The 23,239-nt window shown below is 47.3% G+C and overlaps 1 protein-coding gene and 1 pseudogene across 1 annotated transcript; both read left to right on the top strand.

Moving 5' to 3' along the window:
• Nucleotides 1–5,801: 5,801 nt before the first annotated feature.
• Nucleotides 5,802–6,647, top strand: LOC138998569 (ephrin-A2 pseudogene; annotated as a pseudogene).
• A 7,443-nt stretch (nt 6,648–14,090) lies between these two features.
• Nucleotides 14,091–14,939, top strand: LOC138998568 (zinc finger protein 436-like). Its single transcript, XM_070400717.1, has one exon. The coding sequence runs from the start codon at nt 14,091–14,093 to the stop codon at nt 14,937–14,939; it is 849 nt and encodes a 282-aa protein (XP_070256818.1).
• The last annotated feature ends 8,300 nt before the right edge of the window (nt 14,940–23,239 follow it).

Here is a 23,239-nt window from a genome sequence, read left to right as displayed (position 1 = left end):
CCTCTTCCCTGCCACCTACAGGTGATGAAGATGGTCATGTGCCCTGACCTGGAATGGAACCAGCGACCTTTCAGTGAGTGGGACCACGCCCAGTCAACTGAGCCATATTGGCCAGGGCTGAGTATATTCTTGTATTATTATTTACTAATTATATTTGTTCATACCATAAAATCTAAACCTATTTTTGATACCTCCTGCCCTTTTATAATCTCTCTGTTTTCCTCAGCCCTCAATGCAGTCATTGATAGTCCTTCCTATACAATAGATTAGTTCATATTTTTCATAATTTTATAGGCACTATAAGGTGTGTTGTTTACCAAATAGTAGTTTTCTTCATGCAACACAGTTATTTTGAGATTCAACACTTATCCTTATGTGAATAGTTACTTTTTGATTGGTGAGTAGAATTGTGTTCTATGGATACTGACTTTGCCTTTGATATGTCTATGATGATGGTTATTTCAAGGTTTCAGGTATCATAAATAAATCTTCTGGGAATATTATTGTTCAGTTATTTTTATTTATGTATATGTTTTACTTATCAAACTGTAGTTGTGTAGGTGAATGTTTCACACCTTAATGTATGTGGAAATGTGACTCAAAATGGTCATTGTTTTTGCCTTCCACAAAACCACAGTATAAAATAAATCCAGTTTTTATGCAACTCTGCCAGCACACGCAATGGTTAATCTTTTGAAAGAGAACCCAAAATTGAGACTAGTGTTAACTCACTTTTGTTTTAATTCTATTTACCTAAGAATTTTTGATGGTGAACAGTTTTTCACACATTTATTTACACTGTCTTTATCTCCTTTGTTAATAAAGTCAGCTTCTAATCTCTTTCAAATTGTTTAAATAAATTCATTATTTTAACCTGAAGGTGGACTGTGTAGAATCTAAGACAGATGTTTGAATTTCACTCATTCCTCAATGAGTCAAGTGACTTCTTTGCTATATGGAACCACAGGTTTTGCATACTGGAAGGAAACTTGTTTTTCTTCATTTTTATTTTATGTTCAATTTAAGCAAACTTGTAGCATATACTTATACATTTATTCTGCATTGTTTACATTCTCCGGTACCACTTTTTTTAAGTTTAAGCATTGAATGATACATTAAGTGAAGAGTAGGTTTATAATCTTTGTTAATTTTCCTGTTGTAAATACTCTCATCATTGTCAGTTGCAAACTGCTAAAATGATGGCATTGCACATAGACATGTTAAGATATATCAGTAGCACATCATTATATTTTACTTGCAACATACTGATACAGTAGCGACAAATATGCTCAAGAACTCTCAAAGTAAAATAGAATTATTGGGAACTGTCAACTTCTAATACTTTCTTAAAGTTTGATGTAAGTATATCTGATTTAATGAATATATTTTTAAGCATATGCCTTTGTTGTTTCCATGCATTCCTGCATGGCTGAAACCAAGTTCCTCCTGCCCTTATCAGTGCCTCATTCTCGGCATATAACAAAACAGATGCAAAAATGCAGTCTGCCTTAGAAATCGTTTACCTGAAATATACCCATGTAAAAGACACTAATGAAACCCCATGAATCCTAGCTTGCCTTCTACCACTCTCTGTCATCGTGATGGTTTTTGTATCTATCTATTCACACATTATTGGGTAATATACATAAATTGCTACATATGTCTTGCTGTGGTCAAATAGCTCAGTGGGTTGGAGAATCATCTCAATGATATGCCAAGGTTACAAGTTCTATCAGAGGTCGGGCAATTACAAGAATCAACCGCTGAAGGTATGAAAGTAATGGAACAAAAGAACTGTGTGTGTCTCTATCCCTATTTTCCTCTCACTCTAAAATCAATATATGTGTTTATTCACCCAGTCAGTCCACACACATGTGAATACCAGCACAGCCCAGGGGCCCCACAGTGACCAGCAGCCAGGGTTCACATGAGGGTAGAGCAGGCAATGGTCCAGAGAACAGTATGCGAGGTGCTGTTGCTGTAAGTGTGGCAGGTGGGGATCCTGGGCTGAGCTGCACAATCACCCACAGGGGATGATGGCATCCCTGGGACTAAAAACAAGCTGTAAAAAGCTTTGGTCTAAGACAGTGGTGGGCAAACTGCCCTCAGCAAACCCAGGCTTGCGAGCCACATGAGGCTCTTTGGCACCTTCAGTGTGGCTCTTCCACAAAATACCGGCTCTTCCACAAAATACCGACTTCTGCGCATGGGCCTTGAAGTTTCGATCACACTGTATGTGCACGCCCGCACAGGTATTTTATGCAAGGGGCCAAAGAGCCGCATTTGGCTCACAAGCCGCGGTTTGCCGACCATGGGTCTAGGACATGCCACTTGTGGTTTCTGCACCTCCAGTCAAGTGCTGAGACTGGGTTATTTCACAATCAGATGGTTGAGAAGCCCGGAACCTTTCAGGTGTCAAGGCTGGGAGCAGTAGTGGTAGCTGGGCTGGTGGGTGTGTGTGGGCAGGAATAACCCAGGGCAGTTGCCAGGGAGAGTTAGTGCTGGGCCGAGTATGTGGCTCTCAGTCCCTCCCTAGTCCTAGTCCAGGCTGGTGGCTGCTCTGTTCTTTGGGGCCATGATTAGTGGGAAATGGAACAAGCTCTGTTGCAGGTATTCCTGGGATGTCATGACCTGGGATCAGCATGTGCTACAAGAAAACTTGTGACCCAGAAGGGCTAACCTAGTCCACTGTAATGAAGTGCTCCAGCCATTGCCCTGCCCAGGGAGGGAGAGGAGCTGTCTCTGCAGAGGCTGATTCCCTATCTGCCCAGCAGGAGGGGTGCAGATTGCTGAGCCAGGTGGTCCTGGGTTACCAGTGTCTTGAAGTTTAGCCACTAAGGAGGTTCCAGATATTTATCAATCCAGAGAGAGAACGTGTCCCTGATCTTTCCTTCATGGGTAAGCATCCACCCTGCTGCACTGAGACTGCTCTACTGCCTGCACAGCCCACCCCTCTACACCCTTTCCTGGCTGTGCCTGTGATGTTCCCACTGAAGGTGAGACATGCTCATGAAGTGAGTTGATGGACCCTGAACTCTGGGCATAGTGTGCTGCTGGGGTGTGTGGGTGAAGGAGCAGAGAGATTGGGGTCTGGGACAGGGCTGTAGAGGGGCATGGTCCTTGAGTGGTTGGGCTGAGGGAAGGCTCTAGGAATGAGAATTGGAATCAGACTGGATATAGAGGCAGCAGCCAAGGGCGGGCACAGCTGAAACATGTAAGGACCGGGGGCATGGACACTTTGACCCCAACTGTTCCAGACTCTGGAGATACAGAGTCCCCTTCCCTTAGGAGCTGGAGTCCTAGTGGAGGACAGCCCACAGACAGTGAACAGGACAGCTGTGACAGGCGACAGGAGCTCAGGCATAAGGTGAAGCCGGTGGTGGTCAGTGGGGCCTCCCTGAGACAATCCAGGAAGGGGTGGCAGAGTCCAGTTGGAAAGCCTGCTGGATTTAGGGCTTCCATTTGGGAGATGCCTCATCACCGGTCGGGGCAATTACAGGAATCAACTACTGAAGGTATGAAAGTAATGGAGCAAAAGAACTGGTGTGTGTGCATCTCTCAATCCCCATTTTAATCTCACTATAATGTCAGTATATGTGTTTATTAACCAGTCAGTCCACACACATGTGAACACCAGCACAGCCCAGGGGCCCCATGGGCTGTGCTGGTGTTCCCCCAATTTGGGAGATGAAGGCAGGTCACTGTGGCTGCTTTGGACAACTGAAATTAGAAAGGGGGATCCTGGCTGGCATGTGGGAGCTGTGGCAGGACTTGACCTTCTCCTCAGGAGGCCTCAGAGTTTGCCTCCAGCCCCAGGCTGTCCTCAGAAGAGCTTATGGGCAGCCTCTTCAGAAAAATCATTGCCAGAGGGAAATTCACAGTCCTGAAAGCACATAAAAAATCCAGGGGCTTGAACATGTTTGCTTATTTATGAGTAAAAGTGCATTTGTAAATTGCTTTAGTTTACTCACCACAAGGATAGTTCTCCAGGGCAAAATGACAAAGACAGAAATGTACAAGGAAACAGTGATGATGGTAAGCTTCCACAGAATTTCAAAAACTGGCTGGAGGACACTGTAATGGGGCAGGATATACAATAGATGAAATACTATGTGAGATAATGCCTTAGGCATTTACAATACATTTGTCTCAGGAAATCATCTTTATAATCCCAACACCAGCCTCCAACAGACTGTCAAACTTCAGAAGGAAGTCAGGGGAAGGAGGTGATAAGGGATCAACCAAAGGACTTATATGCATTCATATAAGCCTACTCAATGGACACAGGCACTAGTGGATAAGGGCATGTGCTGAGGCGTGGGGGTGGCTGGGCAGAACTCCATGGGGGAAAAAGGAGTTATATGTAATACTATATGTAATACTTTACACAATAAATTATTTAAAAAATAGGAATAAAATAAAAGGAACCATGACCTCCTGATTCTAGGTTGAAGCTCAACCACTGAGCTCCACCAGCTGGGCTGCATTATTTTAAAATTTACCAAAATACATATTTTTTTATTGTTGACATATTATCAATGTCTCCCATTTCCCCCTCTGTGTATATTCTTTGGTGGATCTCTTGCATTTCTCTCCACTCCTTCCCCTCAGAGATCCGTTAGTGGACTCCAGTTAGCCAGGCCTCTGGTCCCATCTAGTCCCTTCCCAGGAGTCACTTGCTGGTCCACAACACCCTAATTCACCTAAGTCAGGGGTGGGCAACCCCTGGCATGCGTGCCAAACATGGCACGCCAGTAACTTGCTGGCACACGAAACGCTCTCTTATAATCTATTTACAATTTTTTTCTTAATATCGACTTTTTTATTTTTCAGATAAATTCATTGTAGGTGCATCTTAGATAAATAAATAATTTTACATAACAAGTTATCTTAAAGACCATAGACATGGATTGACGAAAGAGGGGAAGAGCAATTTCAATAATGTCAAAAACAAACTATTGAGGACTTGGAATGCCATTCCAGAAAAGTTTTTCTGTTTAAAAAACTTTGCAACAGCGTTACTCTCCATGTTTTCATCCAAATACGCTTATGAATCTTTGTTCTCAGTGATGAATTTTGTTAAGTCTCGTAATAGGAGTAGCCTGATGGATGAAAGTAGTAGCTCATGAGAGAAACCAGGATGGCGGCATAGGTAAACAGTGGAAATTGCTGCCTCGCACAACTACTTCAAAAATACAACTAAAAGACAAAACGGACATCATCCAGAACCACGGGAAAGCTGGCTGAGTGGAAATTCCACAACTAGAAGGAAAGAGAAAAGCACACTGAGACTCAGAGGAGGTGTGGAAGTAAAGGTCAGAGGTACGGAGGTGCCCGCTGAAAGGGCTAGCAACTGAGGATACAGTTGTCTTTTGAAATTGGGAGGGAGACACAAGCTTCTGACTGCTCTGAACTCCAGTTCCAGGAGAGTCTCTGGGAACCCAGACTCATATGGGGAGAAACTGGACTGTCTGGCATCGGTTGGAACTCAAGGGCAGCTTTCTCTCAGAGGGGCTTGCAGTGATTACTGGGACACTGAGACCTGTGGCCTCTTAGCTGTCTCCTGCACGTCCCCAACCCCAGCCAACTGAGAATTGAACCTACAACCCATGTGTGTTCCCTGTCCAGGAGTAAAACGGTGACCTCATGGATCATAGGTCAATGCTCAAGCATTGAGTCACACCAGCTGGGCTATATTACTAGTATTTAAATTTTTTTTAAAAAAATGGCTCGGTGGTTGCAGCGGTGGCGGTGGCAGCAGAGGAGGAGATACTGCTGGCAGGTGGTGGCTGGACCTGGCCATGGCGCCCCCTGCTGCCTGTGCTTACTTCTTTTGTTCCTGCTGCCACCCCGAGGATGCCTCCAGAGCCAACTCAGACCACTTCACAGTCTACTGGAACCGCAGCAACCCCAGGTTCCACGCGGGTGGGGGGGACGACCGGGGGCTGCACGGTGGAGGTGAGCATCAGTGACTACCTGGACATCTACTGCCCGCGCTACGGGCGCCGCTGCCTCCAGCTGAGCGCATGGAGCACTATGTGCTGTACAAGGTCAAGGCGAGGGCCACGCCTCCTGCGACCACCAGCAGCGCGGCTTCAAGTATGGGAGTGCAACTTGCCCGCAGAGCCCGGGGGCCGCTCAAGTTCTCCGAGAAGTTCCAGCTCTTCACGCCCTTCTCGCTGGGCTTCGAGTTCCGCCCGGGCCACGAGTATTACTACATCTCTGCCACACCACCAATGCTGGTGACCGGCCCTGCCTTCGGCTAAAGGTTTATGTGCGGCCAAGCAACGAGACCCTGTGTGAGGCCCCTGAGCCATCTTCACCAGCAATAATTCGTGCAGTAGCCTGGGCAGCTGTCAGCTCTTCCTCAGCACTGTCCCGGTACTCTGGACCCTTTTGGGCTCCTAGTTCTGGCCCACATGATGCCGGCCCCACCTGGACGACCGAATCCAAGACCAAATAGAGGCGCCTGGCTCTCCCTCCACTGGTGCTGCCCCCACCTACAGGGGGTTTCTGCCCGCTCCAGAACCAGCCCCAGTAACGGGGACAGCCAACAGCCCCTGATGCCTGAGGGGCAGGGTGTCAGTACAGCCCCTGAGCAGACCATCTCCTCAGGGGCACTGGAGATCCTGAGAAACTATCAGTGATGTTGGGGTTTTTGTTTGTTTATTTTTCATGGTTGGATCAGAAAGGCTTGAATTTTTAATTTAATTTATTCCTTGCTGTTGCCAGTGACTTTGAAAGGAAACACATTAGTTTCGGGGGAGGTCCTTGGCCCCCTGGGGGATAGGGATGGGTGACCCCTAGTCTGGTTGCTCCATTTGTTGGGTCCTGGATGGAGACCACTGCAGACCCCCCAGATGCCCCAGGACAGGCCCGCATGAGGCAGAAGGGTAAAGGTGAGACCCCTGGATTCTGGCCCAGGACTCTGCACCCACCTCAAATTCTCATCCCCTCAGTCCCACTCTCCGCATGCATGGTGATTGTCTCCCAGAGTGGAAACCCACGCTGTTTCACCAGAGGCCCCTGGAGTTCCAGCCATTCCGAATTACAGCTCCCCACTGTGCTCCACAGCCTCTCTCCATCACCCCTGAGCCCAAGAAGACCTTACATTTCTGTAAATAGGGCCAGGAAGTATATACTGTGGTTTATTTTTACTGCATTCCTGACGACAAACTGGACAGTTTCTTCTTTTCTCACATCTTCAGGGGCATCTTTTATTTTGGTGGGGGGGGGGGGGGTGGGTGGGTGGACTTTTTAGAGTAGAAGCCACACTTTGCAATAAGCTTGTTCGTCTGTCAGAGCCCTCTTACTCTACTCCGTGACTAAGAATGTCTATAAGAAAAAAGAAAACAGGACACTACAAGATGGGGGGTGGGCCTGCCAAAAATCAACCACCCTCCCAAAGACACTTTAATGAAGTAAACAGCACATTCATACAGATTTCATATTTCTACCCACCTTTCCTGGTCTGTGTTTTATAGATATTATATATAAATACATATGGTGCACAGCTGCTTGGAGACTACCAGGCATTCCAGCTGGCAGGGGGTGGGGTGTGGGGGGGGGACTTTTGTAGGTTTTGGCTTGGGTGGTGGTGTTGCCACGCCTGGAGCTGGTGACAGGGCCTCCCCCCTCCCGTCACAATCAACTTTGGATTCTGTATTTTTTAATAATAAAATAAGCAAAAACCTCAAAACCAAAAAAATTTTAATGCATTTATTATCGTTGATAGTATTACAGATGTCTCCCATTTTCCTCTGTGCATATATTCTTTTTTTTGGTAAATATATTTTATTGATTTTTCACAGAGAGGAAGAGAGAGAGATAGAGAGTTAAAAACATCCATGAGATTGAAATATAGATCAGCTGCCTCCTGCTCACTCCCCGCTGGAGATGTGCCCGCAACCACGGTACACGCCCTTGACCGGAATGGAACCTGGGACCCTTCAGTCCTCAGGCCGATGCCCCATCCACTGCGCCAAACCGGTTACGGTTGTGCATATATTCCTAGGGGGATCTCTCCCAGTCCTCCCGCACCCATCTCCTGGGAGATCTTCCAGTCTGTTCCTGTTAACCAGGTCTCTGGTCCCACCTTGTCCTTTCCAGGGCCACTTGCTGAACCACATCACCTCTATTCACCAATGTCATTGGCTGGGATGCTAGCCCGCCCCTTGAACTTGGAGAAAACTACATTACCCAGGAAGGAATGCGTGCACGTGGGCAGAGCTAAGAGGCACATTTGGTGTGAGAAAACTACATTACCCAGATAGTAAGGCGTACACGTGGGCGGAGCTAAACGGCACTTTGGTGTCGGTGCATCCGGTTAGGGCGGGACTTCCGCCTTCTTCCTCCTGGCGGGCATTTTGACCTCTTTAGTTTCTTCAAGGACTCAGAGGCTTCAGCCCACTGGTCGTGAGTAAGAGGAGGCCTAGGAGGCAGCGTCCTTGCTGTGCAGGGTGTGTCTGAGATTTGTTGAGCATCAACAGGCGGGGATTGGGGCCTCCGTGCCTCCCAGACTCCTCTGCTTACAGCCTTCCCGCAGCCTCACCCCACTTAACCCTCCAGCCTTGGGGACTGGAGCCTCTCAGTTACTGCAGCCCAGGAAGCCGCATCCAGAACAGTGAGTCGATCGTGGATGACACAGGGTGTGATGGGAAAGGGCCACAGGCTGCAATGCCACCTTCTAAGGACACGGGGGTGGGGCTGAGCCTGTAGGCGTAGGAGACCCCTTGCCTCTTTGGGGTCTAAAGGCAACAGAGAAGATGAGGTGAGGTTTTGCACGAGGAGTTTTAATTTCATTCTCAGAACGCTGGGGCCATAGATGGTTGTGAAAATAGAGGGACATTTTCTGAGGTAGGATTCTAACTTTTCCTAACATTGCTCAGAGGAAGGACAGACTGGAGGACAGAGGACAGCGCTGTGGACAGGGAGGGGAAGTCCTGTGAATGATAAAGGAACTGGCCAGAGTGAGCACTGAGGACTGAGCCCTGAGATAACACAGGCATCTGGAGGGCACCTGGCCTCTGGGCTGGACGAGGGCACTGAGCAGCCTGAGCCCATAGAGCCTGGTTTTTGCCAGGCTCTCACAGACCATTTTCTTTCCACAAATTGCTGCAAATGCAGAATCGATTAGGTGTACGGGTTTGTGGAACTTGTTTCAGGGTCTGACACACTTGTGGCCTCTGATAGAGTGGAGTCCTTGGCCTAGCCAAGCTGCTCTTGTAGCCCTGGGACCTGGATACTTTGAACAGACACTAAGCCCAGAATCCTAAGTCCACCACGAGGGCTTTATGAAGTGGACCTTGTTTCTGGCAACCAGTGTAATGAGTGGGCGGTCCTTCAGGGCATAGGTTCCAGAATATGCCAAGACTGGGAGTGAAGAGTAACCTGATTCAGGAAATGACAGGTATGGTTCATATATATATTAGATGTAGAAAGGAAGGGAGAGGTAGAGAGACAGAGAAACAGTGATGAGCAAGAAAGAAGGATCAGTTGCTGCCTGCACAACCCCTACTGTGGCTCTAGCCCACAACCCAGGCATGTGACCTCACCAGTGCATGAGACTATGCTCAACCGTCTCAGACATCAGCCAGGACTGTAGATCACTTTAACACAGGGAAGGGAATCATGGTCAGGTTGGTAATGATAGTAGTAGCTCAGAAGGGACAGTTTGAGCCTGAGTGCTAGCTTTCTTGCTGGATCCACTGTTTGTGGGAGGTGGGCGTTACAACACAGCATAGTGACAGAGGTGTCGTGTAGAGTGTAGGGGAGAGAGAATGGTTTTGCAGTGGGCAAGGCCTTTAAAAGATGAGTGGACCTGAAATTAATTGGAGGCCAAAGAGTAATTCAAACAAGATGAGATTGGGTTGGTACATATTTATTTCTCTAAACCCTCTCCAGGCTATTGTTGTGTCCCTCAATGTGACCTGGCTGGTGGAATAACAGTCACTCTTGTGCATTAGCTTAGTGGCTTGAATGGTCATCTGTGAGACTCACTAAGCATGTGTAGAGGGCTAGCGCAGCTGGGACTGAATAACAATTAAGTGGAGAGATGTTGTCTGTGACTGGTGAAGGGACATCAAGTGCAGCACCACGGGAGGTGGGCTCTGGGTATCTGAAATCTGACTGTTGGTCTTCATAGTTTAGATTGCAGGAAAAAATAGTCATGGAGAGAAGCCTTCATAGCAGGACTCAAGGCTGCCTCTATGAATGTGGGGCAGTACTTGATCCTGTTTGAATTTAGCAAGCATTCTCTGGACCACACATGCTGAGTAGTAAGTAAGAGGGTGAGCAGATGACTATGGAGGCCGGGACTCTAGGAGTGCAGGTGTGAGAGAGGTGTGGAAGACAGAGTGATGTGCACTTGGAGAGGGAATGTGACATCATAGCCAGAGCACCCTGACATTGACATAAGAGTGAATGAAGGGAGAGTCCATTTCTGGTGGAGTCTGGATGATAAAACAAGGGTAATTTTAGGGTAATTGCCTGAAAAGAGGGGTGTTTGGGGCTATCTGCAAGATGTCATGTATGTACCTACCTGCCTTTTGTTGTGGGGGGTGACATACTGATGGTTACAAATAAGATAGTATTCATCAGTGTTCTCTGGGCTTGAAAATCTCCACGAGCCTGGGTAAGGGAGCAGGGTCAAAGAGAAATGGGTGATGGAGGTGGTAATCTGTAATTTTGGAAAATAAGGTAATTAGGAAACAACCCGTCTTCGCCACGGCAAATTTGTGTTACCTTTGTAGTTGTGCCTCTGGGAACGAAGCTGTGTGAGAGAAGTGTTTTTCAAAGAACTGTGTGCAGCAGGTAGTACAAAACAATGGCCTCAGCACTAACACTGACAGATGAGTGAATGAAAAGGGAGTCCATTTCTGATGGTGTCTTCATGATATGATATGGGAAATTTTAGGATAATTTCTAACAAGATGGGCTGATGTGGTGCTACATGCCATGTCCAGAGCTTAGGTGACATATATGTGCCGACTTGTCATTTCTAGTTGAGGGCTGACCCAGTGAACAATAGGAATGGGATAGCACACATCAGTGTCACCTGCACTTGAAAATCTCCACCAGCATGGGGAAGGGAGAACAGAGAAGGTTGAGAGAGAAATACATTACAGAGGTGGTGAACGAGAATTTTAGAAAAGAAGCTGGTTAGAAAACAACCTGTCCTTGTGATGGCTTATTCATGTCACTAGTGAAGATGTGCCTCTGGGAATGAAGCTGTGAGACAAGTGTGGATCCAAGAACTATGGGCAGCAGGTAATGCAAAGTGATGGCCTCAGCAAACTGGGATTGGAGTCGGAAGTGTAATGGGCATTACCATGTTGGTGTCTTAGAGGGACAATAGGAGGACAACATGGGTACTGCCTGACAAGACCAGTGTCAAGTCACTCACACTCCCTTTATGTGCAACATCTCTTCCTACCCTACGTTACTGACACCCACTGTTATTGAAAAGGGGCAGTGTGACTCACATTTGAGGATCGGAGCACAGGTATGTTCTAACTGCTCATCTGCCTTTATTGTTGTGGGAGATACAGCATCAATAGGAATATAAGGAGAGATTGACTTTGATGGGACCAAGGCCTGCTATCTTCTCTGATGTGGGGAGTAGAGGAAGCAGATGGATGTGCAGGGTGGGAAGTGTGATAAACTTGGCAGCTCAAGAGAGAATCTTATCATGGGATGTACTTTCTCCATTATGACAGGATATGAACTTTGAGGACGTGGCCATTGCCTTCTCTCAGGAGGAGTGGGAGATCCTTGATGATGCTCAGAGACATCTGTACTGTGATGTGATGCTGGAAGTGTTTGCATTTGTATCATTCGTAGGTAAGACCTTCAACTCTCCTAGTGTCCTGAAGTGATGCCCACTCTTTATTTATTCTCCAGACATAGCACTCTCTCTCTCTCTCAAAGCAAGACCATGGGCTCTGCTCATTTCCCCCACTGTCTTGTCGAATGGGCTGTGGCTGCCAGTGCTGAGCTCTGCAGAGAGGCCTGAGCAATAGACTCCATAAGCCTCCCTAACACCAGTTGCCTCAGAAACTGCAGGAAATGTCAGGGTGTCAGCAGTCTTACAGACAGCTTAATGGGTCCCTCCTGCTCTTCCTCTCCCAGGGAGGGTGACTGTATCCAGATCCATGGCCCCCACTTCTGCACCTTTCCTGTAGATAAGGACCTTGGTGAATGCCTGTGCCAGGTATCTTCTTTACTTACATGAACCAGGAGCTGTTCTTGTAAGACCCTCCTTCCATTGTTGTTTGTAATATTACCTTCTGTGAATATTATTGCAAACCGAATGATATGGGCAAGTGATGGCGACTGAACTCTGTTGTCTTTCATTGATTCTCAGAATATTTAGTTTGTAGATATTTCTAGAGAAGGAGGTGCAGGGAGAACCCTGGGTTTCTCCAGGGTGAATGTACAGGATGATCTCAGAGGATGAGTGTCAACCGGGGGGAGGTATGACATAAGGATGGTGTTCAGATTGTACCAGGAACCTGCTCCTGTCCAGTGGTGTTTGGTGCCGGTTCTAATGGCCACCCCTCATTTATACATTTCCCTTTCCATACTTGACCCTTTGCTGGCTTCTCATTCCATTAATGACTTCTTAGCTTTGGCTATCTTCGCCTTTGTGTCCTTTTTACATCACGTATTCCTCTGCACATCTCTTTCTGCAGTATACTACAACATGGACCTGTGCAAGTGTTATAAGGAGCACATACACTGAGTGGCCAGATTATTATGACCACCCCATCAGTACTTCATTGACGCTTCCAAAATACTGAATATTGAAAACTTCCTAAGCAGATACTCTCAAAGTTTTATTATTATTATTATTTGCATAACTAATTCATTTCATTGTACTGATGGGGTGGTCATGATAATCTGGCCGGTCATAATAATCTGGCCACTCAGTGGACATGCTTAAATACCCGGAAAATACCAGCTGCTTGTTTATTGAGTTTTACTTGGAATGAGATGTAACCAACCTTCTGCACAGCTTACCCATGTCACCACCAGAGGAGATGTACTGAATGCTGCTGGCAGCAGGATGAGCTGGACAGTCCGCTTCTCTTCCATGTGGTGCTTGCCATGTTTTTGCTCTATTTCTCTTGAAGTCTCCTTTGTTTTGTGATCTTCAGTGGTCGAGTACTTCACAGTGGCCTCTTATTTTTTTTTAAATATATATTTTATTGATTTTTTACAGAGAGGAAGGGAGAGGGATAGAGAGTTAGAAACATTTATGTGAGAGAAACATCAATCAGCTGCTTCCTGCACACCTCCAACTGGGAGTGTGACCAACCCAGGTACATGCCCTTGACTAGAATCGAACCTGGGATCTTTCAGTCCGCAGGCCAACGCTCTATCCCCTGACACAGGGGCCTCTTATTAGTCCATCTTTCAGGTCTTTTATTTTCAGCCAGTTGAATGAAACCAATGTAGTATGAGCAACCCACGTTTATAATGGGACTTCCTCCTATCACCAAAGTCAACGTTCATTTCTCATCATTTCTCTGTTTTCAGGTCCTTGGCATAAAATGGATGATGTGGAGGCCTATTCTGAGCACAGTGTATCCGTAGGAGATTCTCACGTCAGGGCTTCCAAGACAGCTTCAGCCACCCAGAGGACCCATCTGTGTAAGCTGTGTTTCTCAGTGTTAAAAGATATTTTGCACCTGAGTGAGTTACAAGTGGTTTACTTTGAGAAGAATGTGTTCTTAAGTGATGCGTGTGTGAGAGACTTGTGTTTCAGTGCAAACCGTCACCAGCAACAGAAGGATGCCAGTAGAGAGAAGCCCTGGAAAGAAGATATGGAGAGTGCCTTGCTTGTGAGGAGTTGCTGCTTCTACTTATCTTGGATGCCTGCAGCCAATACCGAGGTTGGTGAAGACTCCCCAGGCATCTCAGGGCTTCTCCAGCACCAGGCCACTCTTAACACTGAGGAGCCACACAGTAACAATGAGATTTCACAGGAATTTCTCAGTGGAAAAAGGCGTCACCAGTGGGTAGAATGTGAAACAGCTGCCAGCCAGAAACAGAAAGTTGCTTATCAGAAAGGTCTCTGCTCTGGAGATATGATTGATGAGTATAATAAATGTGGGGAAGTGTGTAGACGAATATTTAACCACCCTCAACATGGGAGAGTTTACACTGAAGAAAAGCCCTATGAGTGTACTGATTGTGGGAAGGTCTTCAATGAAAGTACTGCTCTCATTAAACACAACAGAGTTCACATTAGAGAAAAGCAGTGTGAATGTAGTGACTGTGGGAAGTCCTTCAGGAAAAGGTCTCAAGTCACTATGCACCACAGAGTTCACACTGGAGAAAAGCCATATGAGTGTAGTGAATGTGGGAAGTCCTTTAGTCAAAGGTCTTACCTCACTCTACACTACAGAGTTCACACTGGAGAAAAGCCATATGTGTGTAGGGAATGTGGGAATCATTTCAGTCGAAGAGCTAACCTCACTATACACCACAGAGTTCACACTGGAGAAAAGCCATATGAGTGTAGTGAATGTGGGAAGCATTTCAGTGAAAGGGCTTCCCTCACTGAACACCACAGAGTTCACACTGGAGAAAAGCCATATGAGTGTAGGGAATGTGGGAAGCATTTCAGTCAAAGAGCTAACCTCAATAAACACCACAGAGTTCACACTGGAGATAAACCATATGAGTGTAGTGAATGTCGGAAGTCTTTCAGTCAAAGGTCTCACCTCACTACACACCACAGAGTTCACACTGGAGGTAAGCCATATGAGTGTAGTGAATGTGGGAAGTCCTTTAGTCAAAGGTCTTACCTCACTCTACACCACAGAGTTCACACTGGAGAAAAGCCATATGAGTGTAGTGAATGTGGCAAGTCCTTCAGTCAAAGGTCTCACCTCACTACACACCACAGAGTTCACACTGGAGAAAAGCCTTAAATGTGCAGGGAATGTTTTATTTTTCTCACTTATAGGAACACTTACGGGGCTCTATAGGACCATTCCCATGAATGTAAACCCCTTTTATGGGAATATACACGCTGCTAGATTCCTCATAAATTTGAGGTACAAGTGAAACTTGAAGGAGCTGCATTGTACTTGCTAACATGCCTAGACCTACGACCCAAATGATGTCACTGTGAGTGTTTATCGCTGAAGAGATTTCACCTCTAACACCTGGCTCACCTGAGGATTGTGCATCGGTCACTGTCCCTGGGTGCTCAGGGGAATGTATTCTGTGTTCTCACTTCTGCTTGAGGGAATTTGGCAGTATCTTCATTCATTTCTCTATGACTAGAAAATGGACCTGACCCAGGATTCCTTCAGAGCACCCCTTCTCAGCTAGGAAGTGCTACCTCTTTCAGGGACATAGTGGAACTCACATTGTGCTTTGATACATTTTGGGGGTTTCTTATTCACTAATCGGCAATGTCCGTGCTCTCCTCTGCTCTGGTTTATGATCTTCTTTTAAAGGTGTTTTTATATTTGTGTTGTTATTCACTAGTGTATTATTTTCAATACCAACATCTCTAAACCTACTTTTCCCACACTCTGTATTTACCTCCAGTCATTTTGTAATATTTCTGCTTCCCCAACCCTCCATGCAGACATTGATTTACCTTCCTTTACAATAGAGTAGTTCATATTGTTCATAATTTTATTGGCACTATAAGGTGAATTCTCTTTAACAAACACTGGCTTCCTTCATGCTACACAGATAGTTTGAGATTCAACACAAACATTTATATAAATAGTGAATTTTTTATTTCTAGAAAATATTGTATTCTATGGATAATCACTTTAACTATTGAGCTGCCTATGATTTCAGTTATTTCTACTTTTGTTGTTTTGTAAATAAAACAGTTTGGAATATTGTATTCCATTCTTTCTACAGGTGTATGTCATACTTATCAGACTGTTCCAGTGTCAGTGAATGTGGTACATTTCAACATATGGAACTGTGACCTAAAATGGTCAATCACTTATGAGTGTACTGTTAACTCACTTTTGTTTTAACTCCATTTCCGCAAAAATGTTTGATGGTGATCATTTCTTCATGCATTTCTTTCGCTGTCTTTACCTTCTTTGTTAAAATGTCTGCTCAGGATTTTTGGTTACTTTTAAAGTTAATTTATTATTCTATTCTAACCAATAGAAGGGCAGTGCAGCCTCTACGACATAGGTTTGAATTTCACTCATTCTTCAGTGACTCTACTGACTTCTTGGCTATATGGAATTCTTGGTTTTTGAATTCTATAAACAAAATAGTTTTTCTCAATTTTTACCCTATGTACGATTTATAGCCCACTTGTACCATACACTTATAAATTTAATCTGCATTGTTAACTTTCTCCGCCAGTGTGCTTTAAGTCTAAGCATTTCATGATGCATTAAATGAAGTCTAGGTTCGTAGTAGTTGAAAGTTTCCCTGGTGTAGATACTCATCACCACGTTCAAACTGCCAAAATGATGGCATTGAACATGGACATAAGATATTTCAGTAGTACATCATTATATTTTACTAGAGACTGGGTGCATGGACTGTGCACATTGAAAGGAAATTAATTAGAAAGTGACCAGTGGGGTGGGACTGGCTGAGAGGGGTCCCACACACCCTAGTGCCAACCTCCCCCAAACCCTCTCCCAGTAGGCCGCACCTGGGGCAGCGCCTTGGCTTCAAGGGTGTCTGTGGAGTGAGTGGGCTCCCTCTGGCAGGTGAGGTCCCTCGGCCTGGCCTTCAGGGAATCGGGCCGAAACCAGTTCTCTGATATCTGCCGAGGGGTCCTGGATGATGAGAAGGCAGTTCTCAGGTGATGCAACCCAGAATCAGGCTCCTTCCTCTGGCTCCAGGATGGTCATCCGAGAATCGCTGTTGCCTTCCATCACTATCTCTGCGTACACTGATCTTGAGGTTACTCCCAGACCTGCTGAGACACAAGTGAGGTCTGAACTTTATAGGCCTCACAGCCTTACACAGTGGGCTCTCACCTCTGCCACTCAGTGGTGGGAAGACAGACCGGGAAGCTTGTCCAGTAGGGGCAGCACATCCATTCCCAGTGTCATGTGAAGTCTGTGGGGAGAAAGGAACTGCATGTGAACAGGCACAAGAGTCAAGTGCAAGAGGCCAGGGCAGTAGAGCCCCAGCCTGCAGACCCACCACACCCTGCACTTTAGTGCAAAGTACAAGCTCTTTTTGGCAATAGTAAGAATTGTAGATTTGACTTTGAAGAAAAAATAACTCACAATACATTATAAATTTCAATTTTGGTTTGTCACATCTTCAATAGATGTTAGCTGAAGCCATTGTGGTAATCATTTCACAATATAGGTCAATCAGACCATCGTTCTGTCTGCCTTAAACTTAGACAGTGGTGTATATTGATTATTTCTCAATAAAGCTGGGAAAAATAAATAGTGCCTTAATAAATGGGAAAAAAGTGGTTATAGATGCAGTGGAATGAATACACCATAACTAAGAGAAAACAAGTCAGAATACACACCTAACAAATAGTATCATGTCTTGGAGGCATGCTCAGTGGTTGAGCATTGATCTATGAACCAGGAGGTCATGCATGGGGTCCCTGTCAGGGTACATGCCCTGGTTGTGGGCTCCATCCCCAGTAGGGGGCATGTAGGATGCAGCTGATGAATGATTCTTATCATTCATGTTACTACCTCTCTCACCCTCTCCTTTCTTCTCTGAAGCCAATACAACATATATTAATATAAATCAATTAATAGTATCACCTCAAAATGGTATCTGAATATATAAATGTACGAAAGACAAAAGGAAATCCTTTGAATTGTTGCCAGTGGTTAACCTTGGATAGTGGAAAGAAGTGATTTCTTTTACTTTATACTATTCTTTTTAAATTTCTACTAATAATCCTATATATTTTGATAATGAGAAAAAATCTTCTAAAAAACGTTTCAGTAACTTTTTCTGGGTGTAAAATGCATTTTGCATCCATGTTCAGTGACCATCCACTTAACTTTGAGAAAGTTCAAATGTGCTTTGGGTTGTGAAATACCTTTAAAATGCATTCTTGGTCTGTGGTTCTCCAGGGCGCGGGCCGGGCCGCCTGGATCCGCGCTCCCTGCCTCTCAGCGGGCGGCCGCCCTACGGGCTCCCCTCAGTCCCCGGCCTCAGGGCGGGCGCGGCCAGGCCGCCGGGGCGCTTCTTTCGGGGGTCGGAGCCGCGACGTGTCGGGCGCCGCGGGGCTCCCGGCGGGGAGAGCGCGAACCTCCTCCCCGGCGTTTCCCCGCAGCGCGGCCGGCGAGCGGGCGATGGGAGGGCGGCCGGGCGCCCGGGGCGGGCATGTTCGGCGGGGCGTCCGCGGCGCCCCCGCCCCAGCGCCCCCTCCGCGCCGCCGCCCCGGGATCAAAGCGGCGGCCGCGCTTCCTGACCTGAGCCCCGCGCTCCCGCCGTCCGCCCGCCCGCGCGCCCGGGCGGCGAGGACACGGCGCTGGCGGGGGCCGCGGGCGCCGGGCGGGCCGTTTGCTGACCGTTTGCTGAGCGGAGAGCGGCCGCCGCCAGCATGGGCTGCGCAGCGAGCATCGCCGATAACAAAACGCGTATTGTGTCCCTGGACACCCGGGAGGCCGAGGACGCGCAGGACCCCGGGGCGCTGCTGCCCGCGCAGGTCGGCCTGCTCCGTCCGGAGCCGAAGCCTTGGCCACCACCAGCGACGCCCTCCCCGCGGACCCGGACTCGAAGGTAAGGGCGCCGGGCGGGCGGGAGCTCTCCCTCCGGGCCGGGCGGGGCCGCCCCCGGGCCGCGGTGCCCAGGCCGGGCTCCGGGTGACAGAGGGACGCCCGCAGCCCGTCCCGCCGGGCAGCGACAGGTCGCGGGCCCCGATGAAGGGTGTTGTGGGGTGAGGACGCGTCCTGGCCATGGCAGAGATTTCCGGGAGGCACAAAAAAGAAAAAAAGAAAAAGGAAAAAAAATGCATTCTTGCACTCCAACAGCTCCTGAATGAGACACTGGGCTTTGGCGATGCTGCGTCTGCTTAGGAAAAATAATGGGGCAGGGCTTGGAGGCGCGGTAGGGGATGGGGCCGGTCAGGGACCCTGAAGAGAGGCTCCTAGGCAGGATGCCTCAGGGTCCACAGCTCAGGATGTATTTGAAGAATTCCTCTTTGGAAGGCTGACATCTACAGTCAAGGTTCAGATTTGATAAACTTCAGACATGAGCCACAGTAAATTTTTTTAAAACGGTTTTTGCCATTCTAATTGCAAAATCTATATATATAAAAGGCTAATGTGCTAAGGATTCCACCATCTGACCACTCGCTATGATGAGCACTGACCACACCAGGGGCAGACGTTCAATACTGGAGCTGCTGGGACGTGAACTGGCCATTTATAGAGAAACGGCACTGCACTGTCGGAGTCTACAAGCAACACTCCACTTTCCCCAAGTGGGGCACAGGCCCCCACCACCACCCCATGGCACTAAGCCCACAGCCCAGCCCAGCAGGGAAATGGTGGCTGTGGGCACTGGGTAATGATGTCACATAGCAATGCCAGGCTTCCTCTCCCTAGCGACTAGCCTCCTTGGAGTTTCTTCATCCCACTTGCTTTACAGCCAGGTGCAAACATTTTACACTTTAGCCAAATGTCTTTGAAGTGTTTTCTTGTGCCTTATCTCATTTGATCCTCACAGAAGTCCTGGAATAGGTAGAGAGGAGACTCAGTAGAATCCTCTTTTCATTTCATTAGCCAGTAAATGGAGATTTAGAATGTCTAAAAATTGACCCAACTGAAAAAAAAAGCAAGAAACGGTAGAACTTGAACATGACTTCAGGTTTCCTCACTGCACAGAATATAGTCAAACAGTGCTATAGTTAAATATTTCTCCCTTTGTTCTCCCTGCATGATCCACAATAATAATCTGCTTTCATAGTGGTGTTCACTGCTGTTTTCCAGTCAATATCCTAAAAAAAAATTGGGGCACTTCACTAGGCTGGAAAACGTTTAGCTAAATCAGAAAGCAGATCTCAGTAAACAGTTTATATATATATATATATATATATATCACTGGCGCCAGTTGCATGTGTTTCCATCTGTCACTGTTGATCATGAATTTGGTATACACTTCTATTATAGAGAAAGGGCAACTAGTGATCTTAAAATATTTCTTCTAATTTCCTTTCAATGTGCATGAATTCATGCAGCCAGCATCTAGTAATTAAATAATACTATCAAGACTCATAAGAGGAGCATATTTATACAGAAAAGATTTTTAAAGGATTAAGATCTCCTAAGTCACAGCTCTATGGTTCTAACCTCAACTGGCTCTACAGAGGCCGACAGGAAAAGTAGAAGGAGCATTGGCCCTGGGTTCTCATTTGATCTCTGCTACGAATTAGCTTTGTGGTCTTAGGGATTTCACTTCAACTTTCTGGGACTCCTGGCTACATCTATAGAATGAGGGTAAAATTAGACCTTTTCAATAAGGTTTCTACAAACTCTTAAAAATAATTGTAGGTTCAGATTTCTACAATCTTCCTAAATATCTCAGCAATAATAAACTTTTCCTTGTTTTAAACTTTGTGGTACAAAACTTCACAAAAATGTAAACACATTTTTATAATACTACTCATTTCAAAAATATACAATCTCTATAAAACTTATCCTATAACATTTTGGTAGTTACTATTCAACATTTCTTAGTAACTGTCCTATAACCCAAACTAGTAAATTTAGCTTTATCTTTTTAAAACGTCAATTGCATATTCTTTGTATTGGTGTGAAAAGGCTCAGAAAATACAGATGTGTTGAGCACTGTATGTCACTTTTATTAAATTTCAACAAGTAACTTCCCAGGTATGAAAAACTTCAGCTGAAGCCAGTTTTGCGGGGGGTGAAAACCAACTCTTGTAAACATCAAATTAAAATGTGGCTTTATCTTCTGCCTTAAAAGTTAGAAAACATGATGTTATTTAATTCACTCAAATGGCTTGTGAAGCTGAAATACTTCCATGTAGGGTCTGCCCCATCCTGACATTAGCTTAGTGCAAGGACTGAGAGCCACAAGTCACCTATTGTGTCCAGTGAGGAAGGGAGCTGTGTGTGAATCATTCCTGCCACTGAGCCCGTTGGGCAGACAGCCTGCGAGGCAGCCAGGATGCCAGCCTCAGCTCTCAGGTGGGAGAAGTGTTATGCCCAGATCTCAAGATCCCCAAAAGACCACACCAGGAGCCAGCCAGTCCGATGCAAAAGCAGAAGGTCCTTTATTGAGCTAGCTAGCCCGACTCCCTCCCCTGGCGGACACAGCGACCGGAAGCAGAGTGAAACCGCCTGGGAAAAACAGGGTTTTAATAGGGGGTGGAGTGAGGGGAGGGGAGCTGACTGTGGGCCCTGCTGATTGGCCAGGCGCAAGTCGGGTCTTGTTACACAGGATGTGGTCATCTCTATGGTGCACACGTCCCTTGATTGTCATTGGTTAGTTTAAAATCCCGGGTGTGGCCAGCAGAGGCCTGGGCTTCCGGGAAGAAGGTAGCACATGGCTGCTGCCCCAACATGGAGGATACGGGCAAGATGGAGGGCATAGCCCTCGCCCTTTCAAGAAGTGCTGCCATCTCTCTCAGAACAGTTCCAAACTCAGCCTGAGAAGGACAAGCCCTACCAGCCAAGACCCAGTCAGGCCAGTGCTGGGCTCTAGTAAAGACAGACGATTGTCTCTACCTCTTATTTCTTCTGAGACCAAACCAAACAACCTCCCAACCAACCAACCAACCAACCAACCAAAATTTAATTATCATCCTTGCACTGAAGCCACTGCTGAATAAACACCAAGTTGTATATGGGCTCACGTGGTGACTACCCTCCAAGACACATATTCCCAAGCCTGGAATAAGCTCTACCCCTGCCCATTCCCTTCCCTCAGCTCTCCTCTCCACCCTCACCCGCTCACACCCTCACCCCCAACATACACACACACACACACACAAAACACACACCCTGTTGGATCAGGTAGTTAAAACTTTCTGGGAACTAGAGATCCGTCTTGTCTCCTGGCTTGAGACACAAGCCCTGGAGAAGCAGGACCCCTCATTGCCTGGCTTCATAGACAGGGGGCCCTGCTGGGGTCTGGCTGAAACTCTGTCCCCAGCTGCCTTCTGTCAGCTCAGCAGCCACCACTCCTCCAGGTCCAGGGATCACATGGAACCTGCACCAGAATGACAGGGGACCAGCCAAACACAGGGAAGGAGCCCACACTGCCACACTGGGGCTCTTGGTCTCCCACTGGGGCTCTTTTTCCCAGGTGGCGACTTTGATGGGGCCTCTCCACTCTCCTGCTTTCTCCCAGGACCCAGGGGCTCTCCAAGTCCCACCCTTTGGGAAAGTGAGTCCTTGACTGCCCCTACAGAACCAGTCTCAGGGAACCCCAATCCGCCAAGTGTTTTAAATACGTGGCAAGCCCAAGTTCACCCTTGGAATGAGCCTTTCATTCCCACAACAGCCACTACCACGTGGGACACTCCAAGTCCGGCCCCCGGGAGGTGCCAGATAGACTGGAACACGCACTCAGTTGAGCAGAGGAAGGGGGCGGGGGGCGGGGTTCGACAGGGCTTTTAGGCAGGAGGGTCTGGGCAGATGAGCAGGAGGGCACTCACCTTGGTGACATTGAGGAAGGTGATCTGGTCCAGCACTGCCCCTCACCAGCTTCAGCTCCAGCTCCTTCCTTAGATGAGCAAGTGGACCCAGCCCACAGGCTGGAGAGGACCGCCTGCAGGATGGTGGCCTGGACTCCAGGCAGATGCACTTGGTCTGGCGGCGGGGGCTCCATCCACACCAACTGCGTTCGGCCTCCAACGGCTCCTCCGCCCGCGGGACCCTGGCGGACCCGCACGAGGCAGCAGAGCGAGCCAGGAAGCCCAGTGTGTCCTGTGACTCGCGGTCCAGGCTTGTCCCCCTCACCCACGTGGGCGCCTGTGGCCAGATCTGCCAGGCTGGCCTGCCAGGCGCGTCTGCCGCTGCTGCGCCCCCTGGTGGCGCCTCTGCGCAGTACCAGGAGGCCACCCTGGGCTCCTTGCTGCCATCCCCCTGTGCTCAATAGTGGGGCTAGTTCATCCACCCAGCATTGCTTACTGACAGTCTGTCCCTGCAGAATAACTTCAACACAGGACATTTCTGCATTCTGACCAAGTCAGTGTCGACAGCCAGAATTTTTCATTAGGTCACTGGTTTGCTCATCATCATGTAGAATATCTGAGCTTTTAATTTTTGACTTA

This window comes from Myotis yumanensis, unplaced genomic scaffold, assembly GCF_028538775.1.
Source record: "Myotis yumanensis isolate MYYU_CA2020_CCGP unplaced genomic scaffold, mMyoYum1.0.hap1 SCAF_20, whole genome shotgun sequence".
NCBI classification, from domain to species: domain Eukaryota; kingdom Metazoa; phylum Chordata; class Mammalia; order Chiroptera; family Vespertilionidae; genus Myotis; species Myotis yumanensis.
This window is presented reverse-complemented; position numbering and strand designations above follow the sequence as displayed.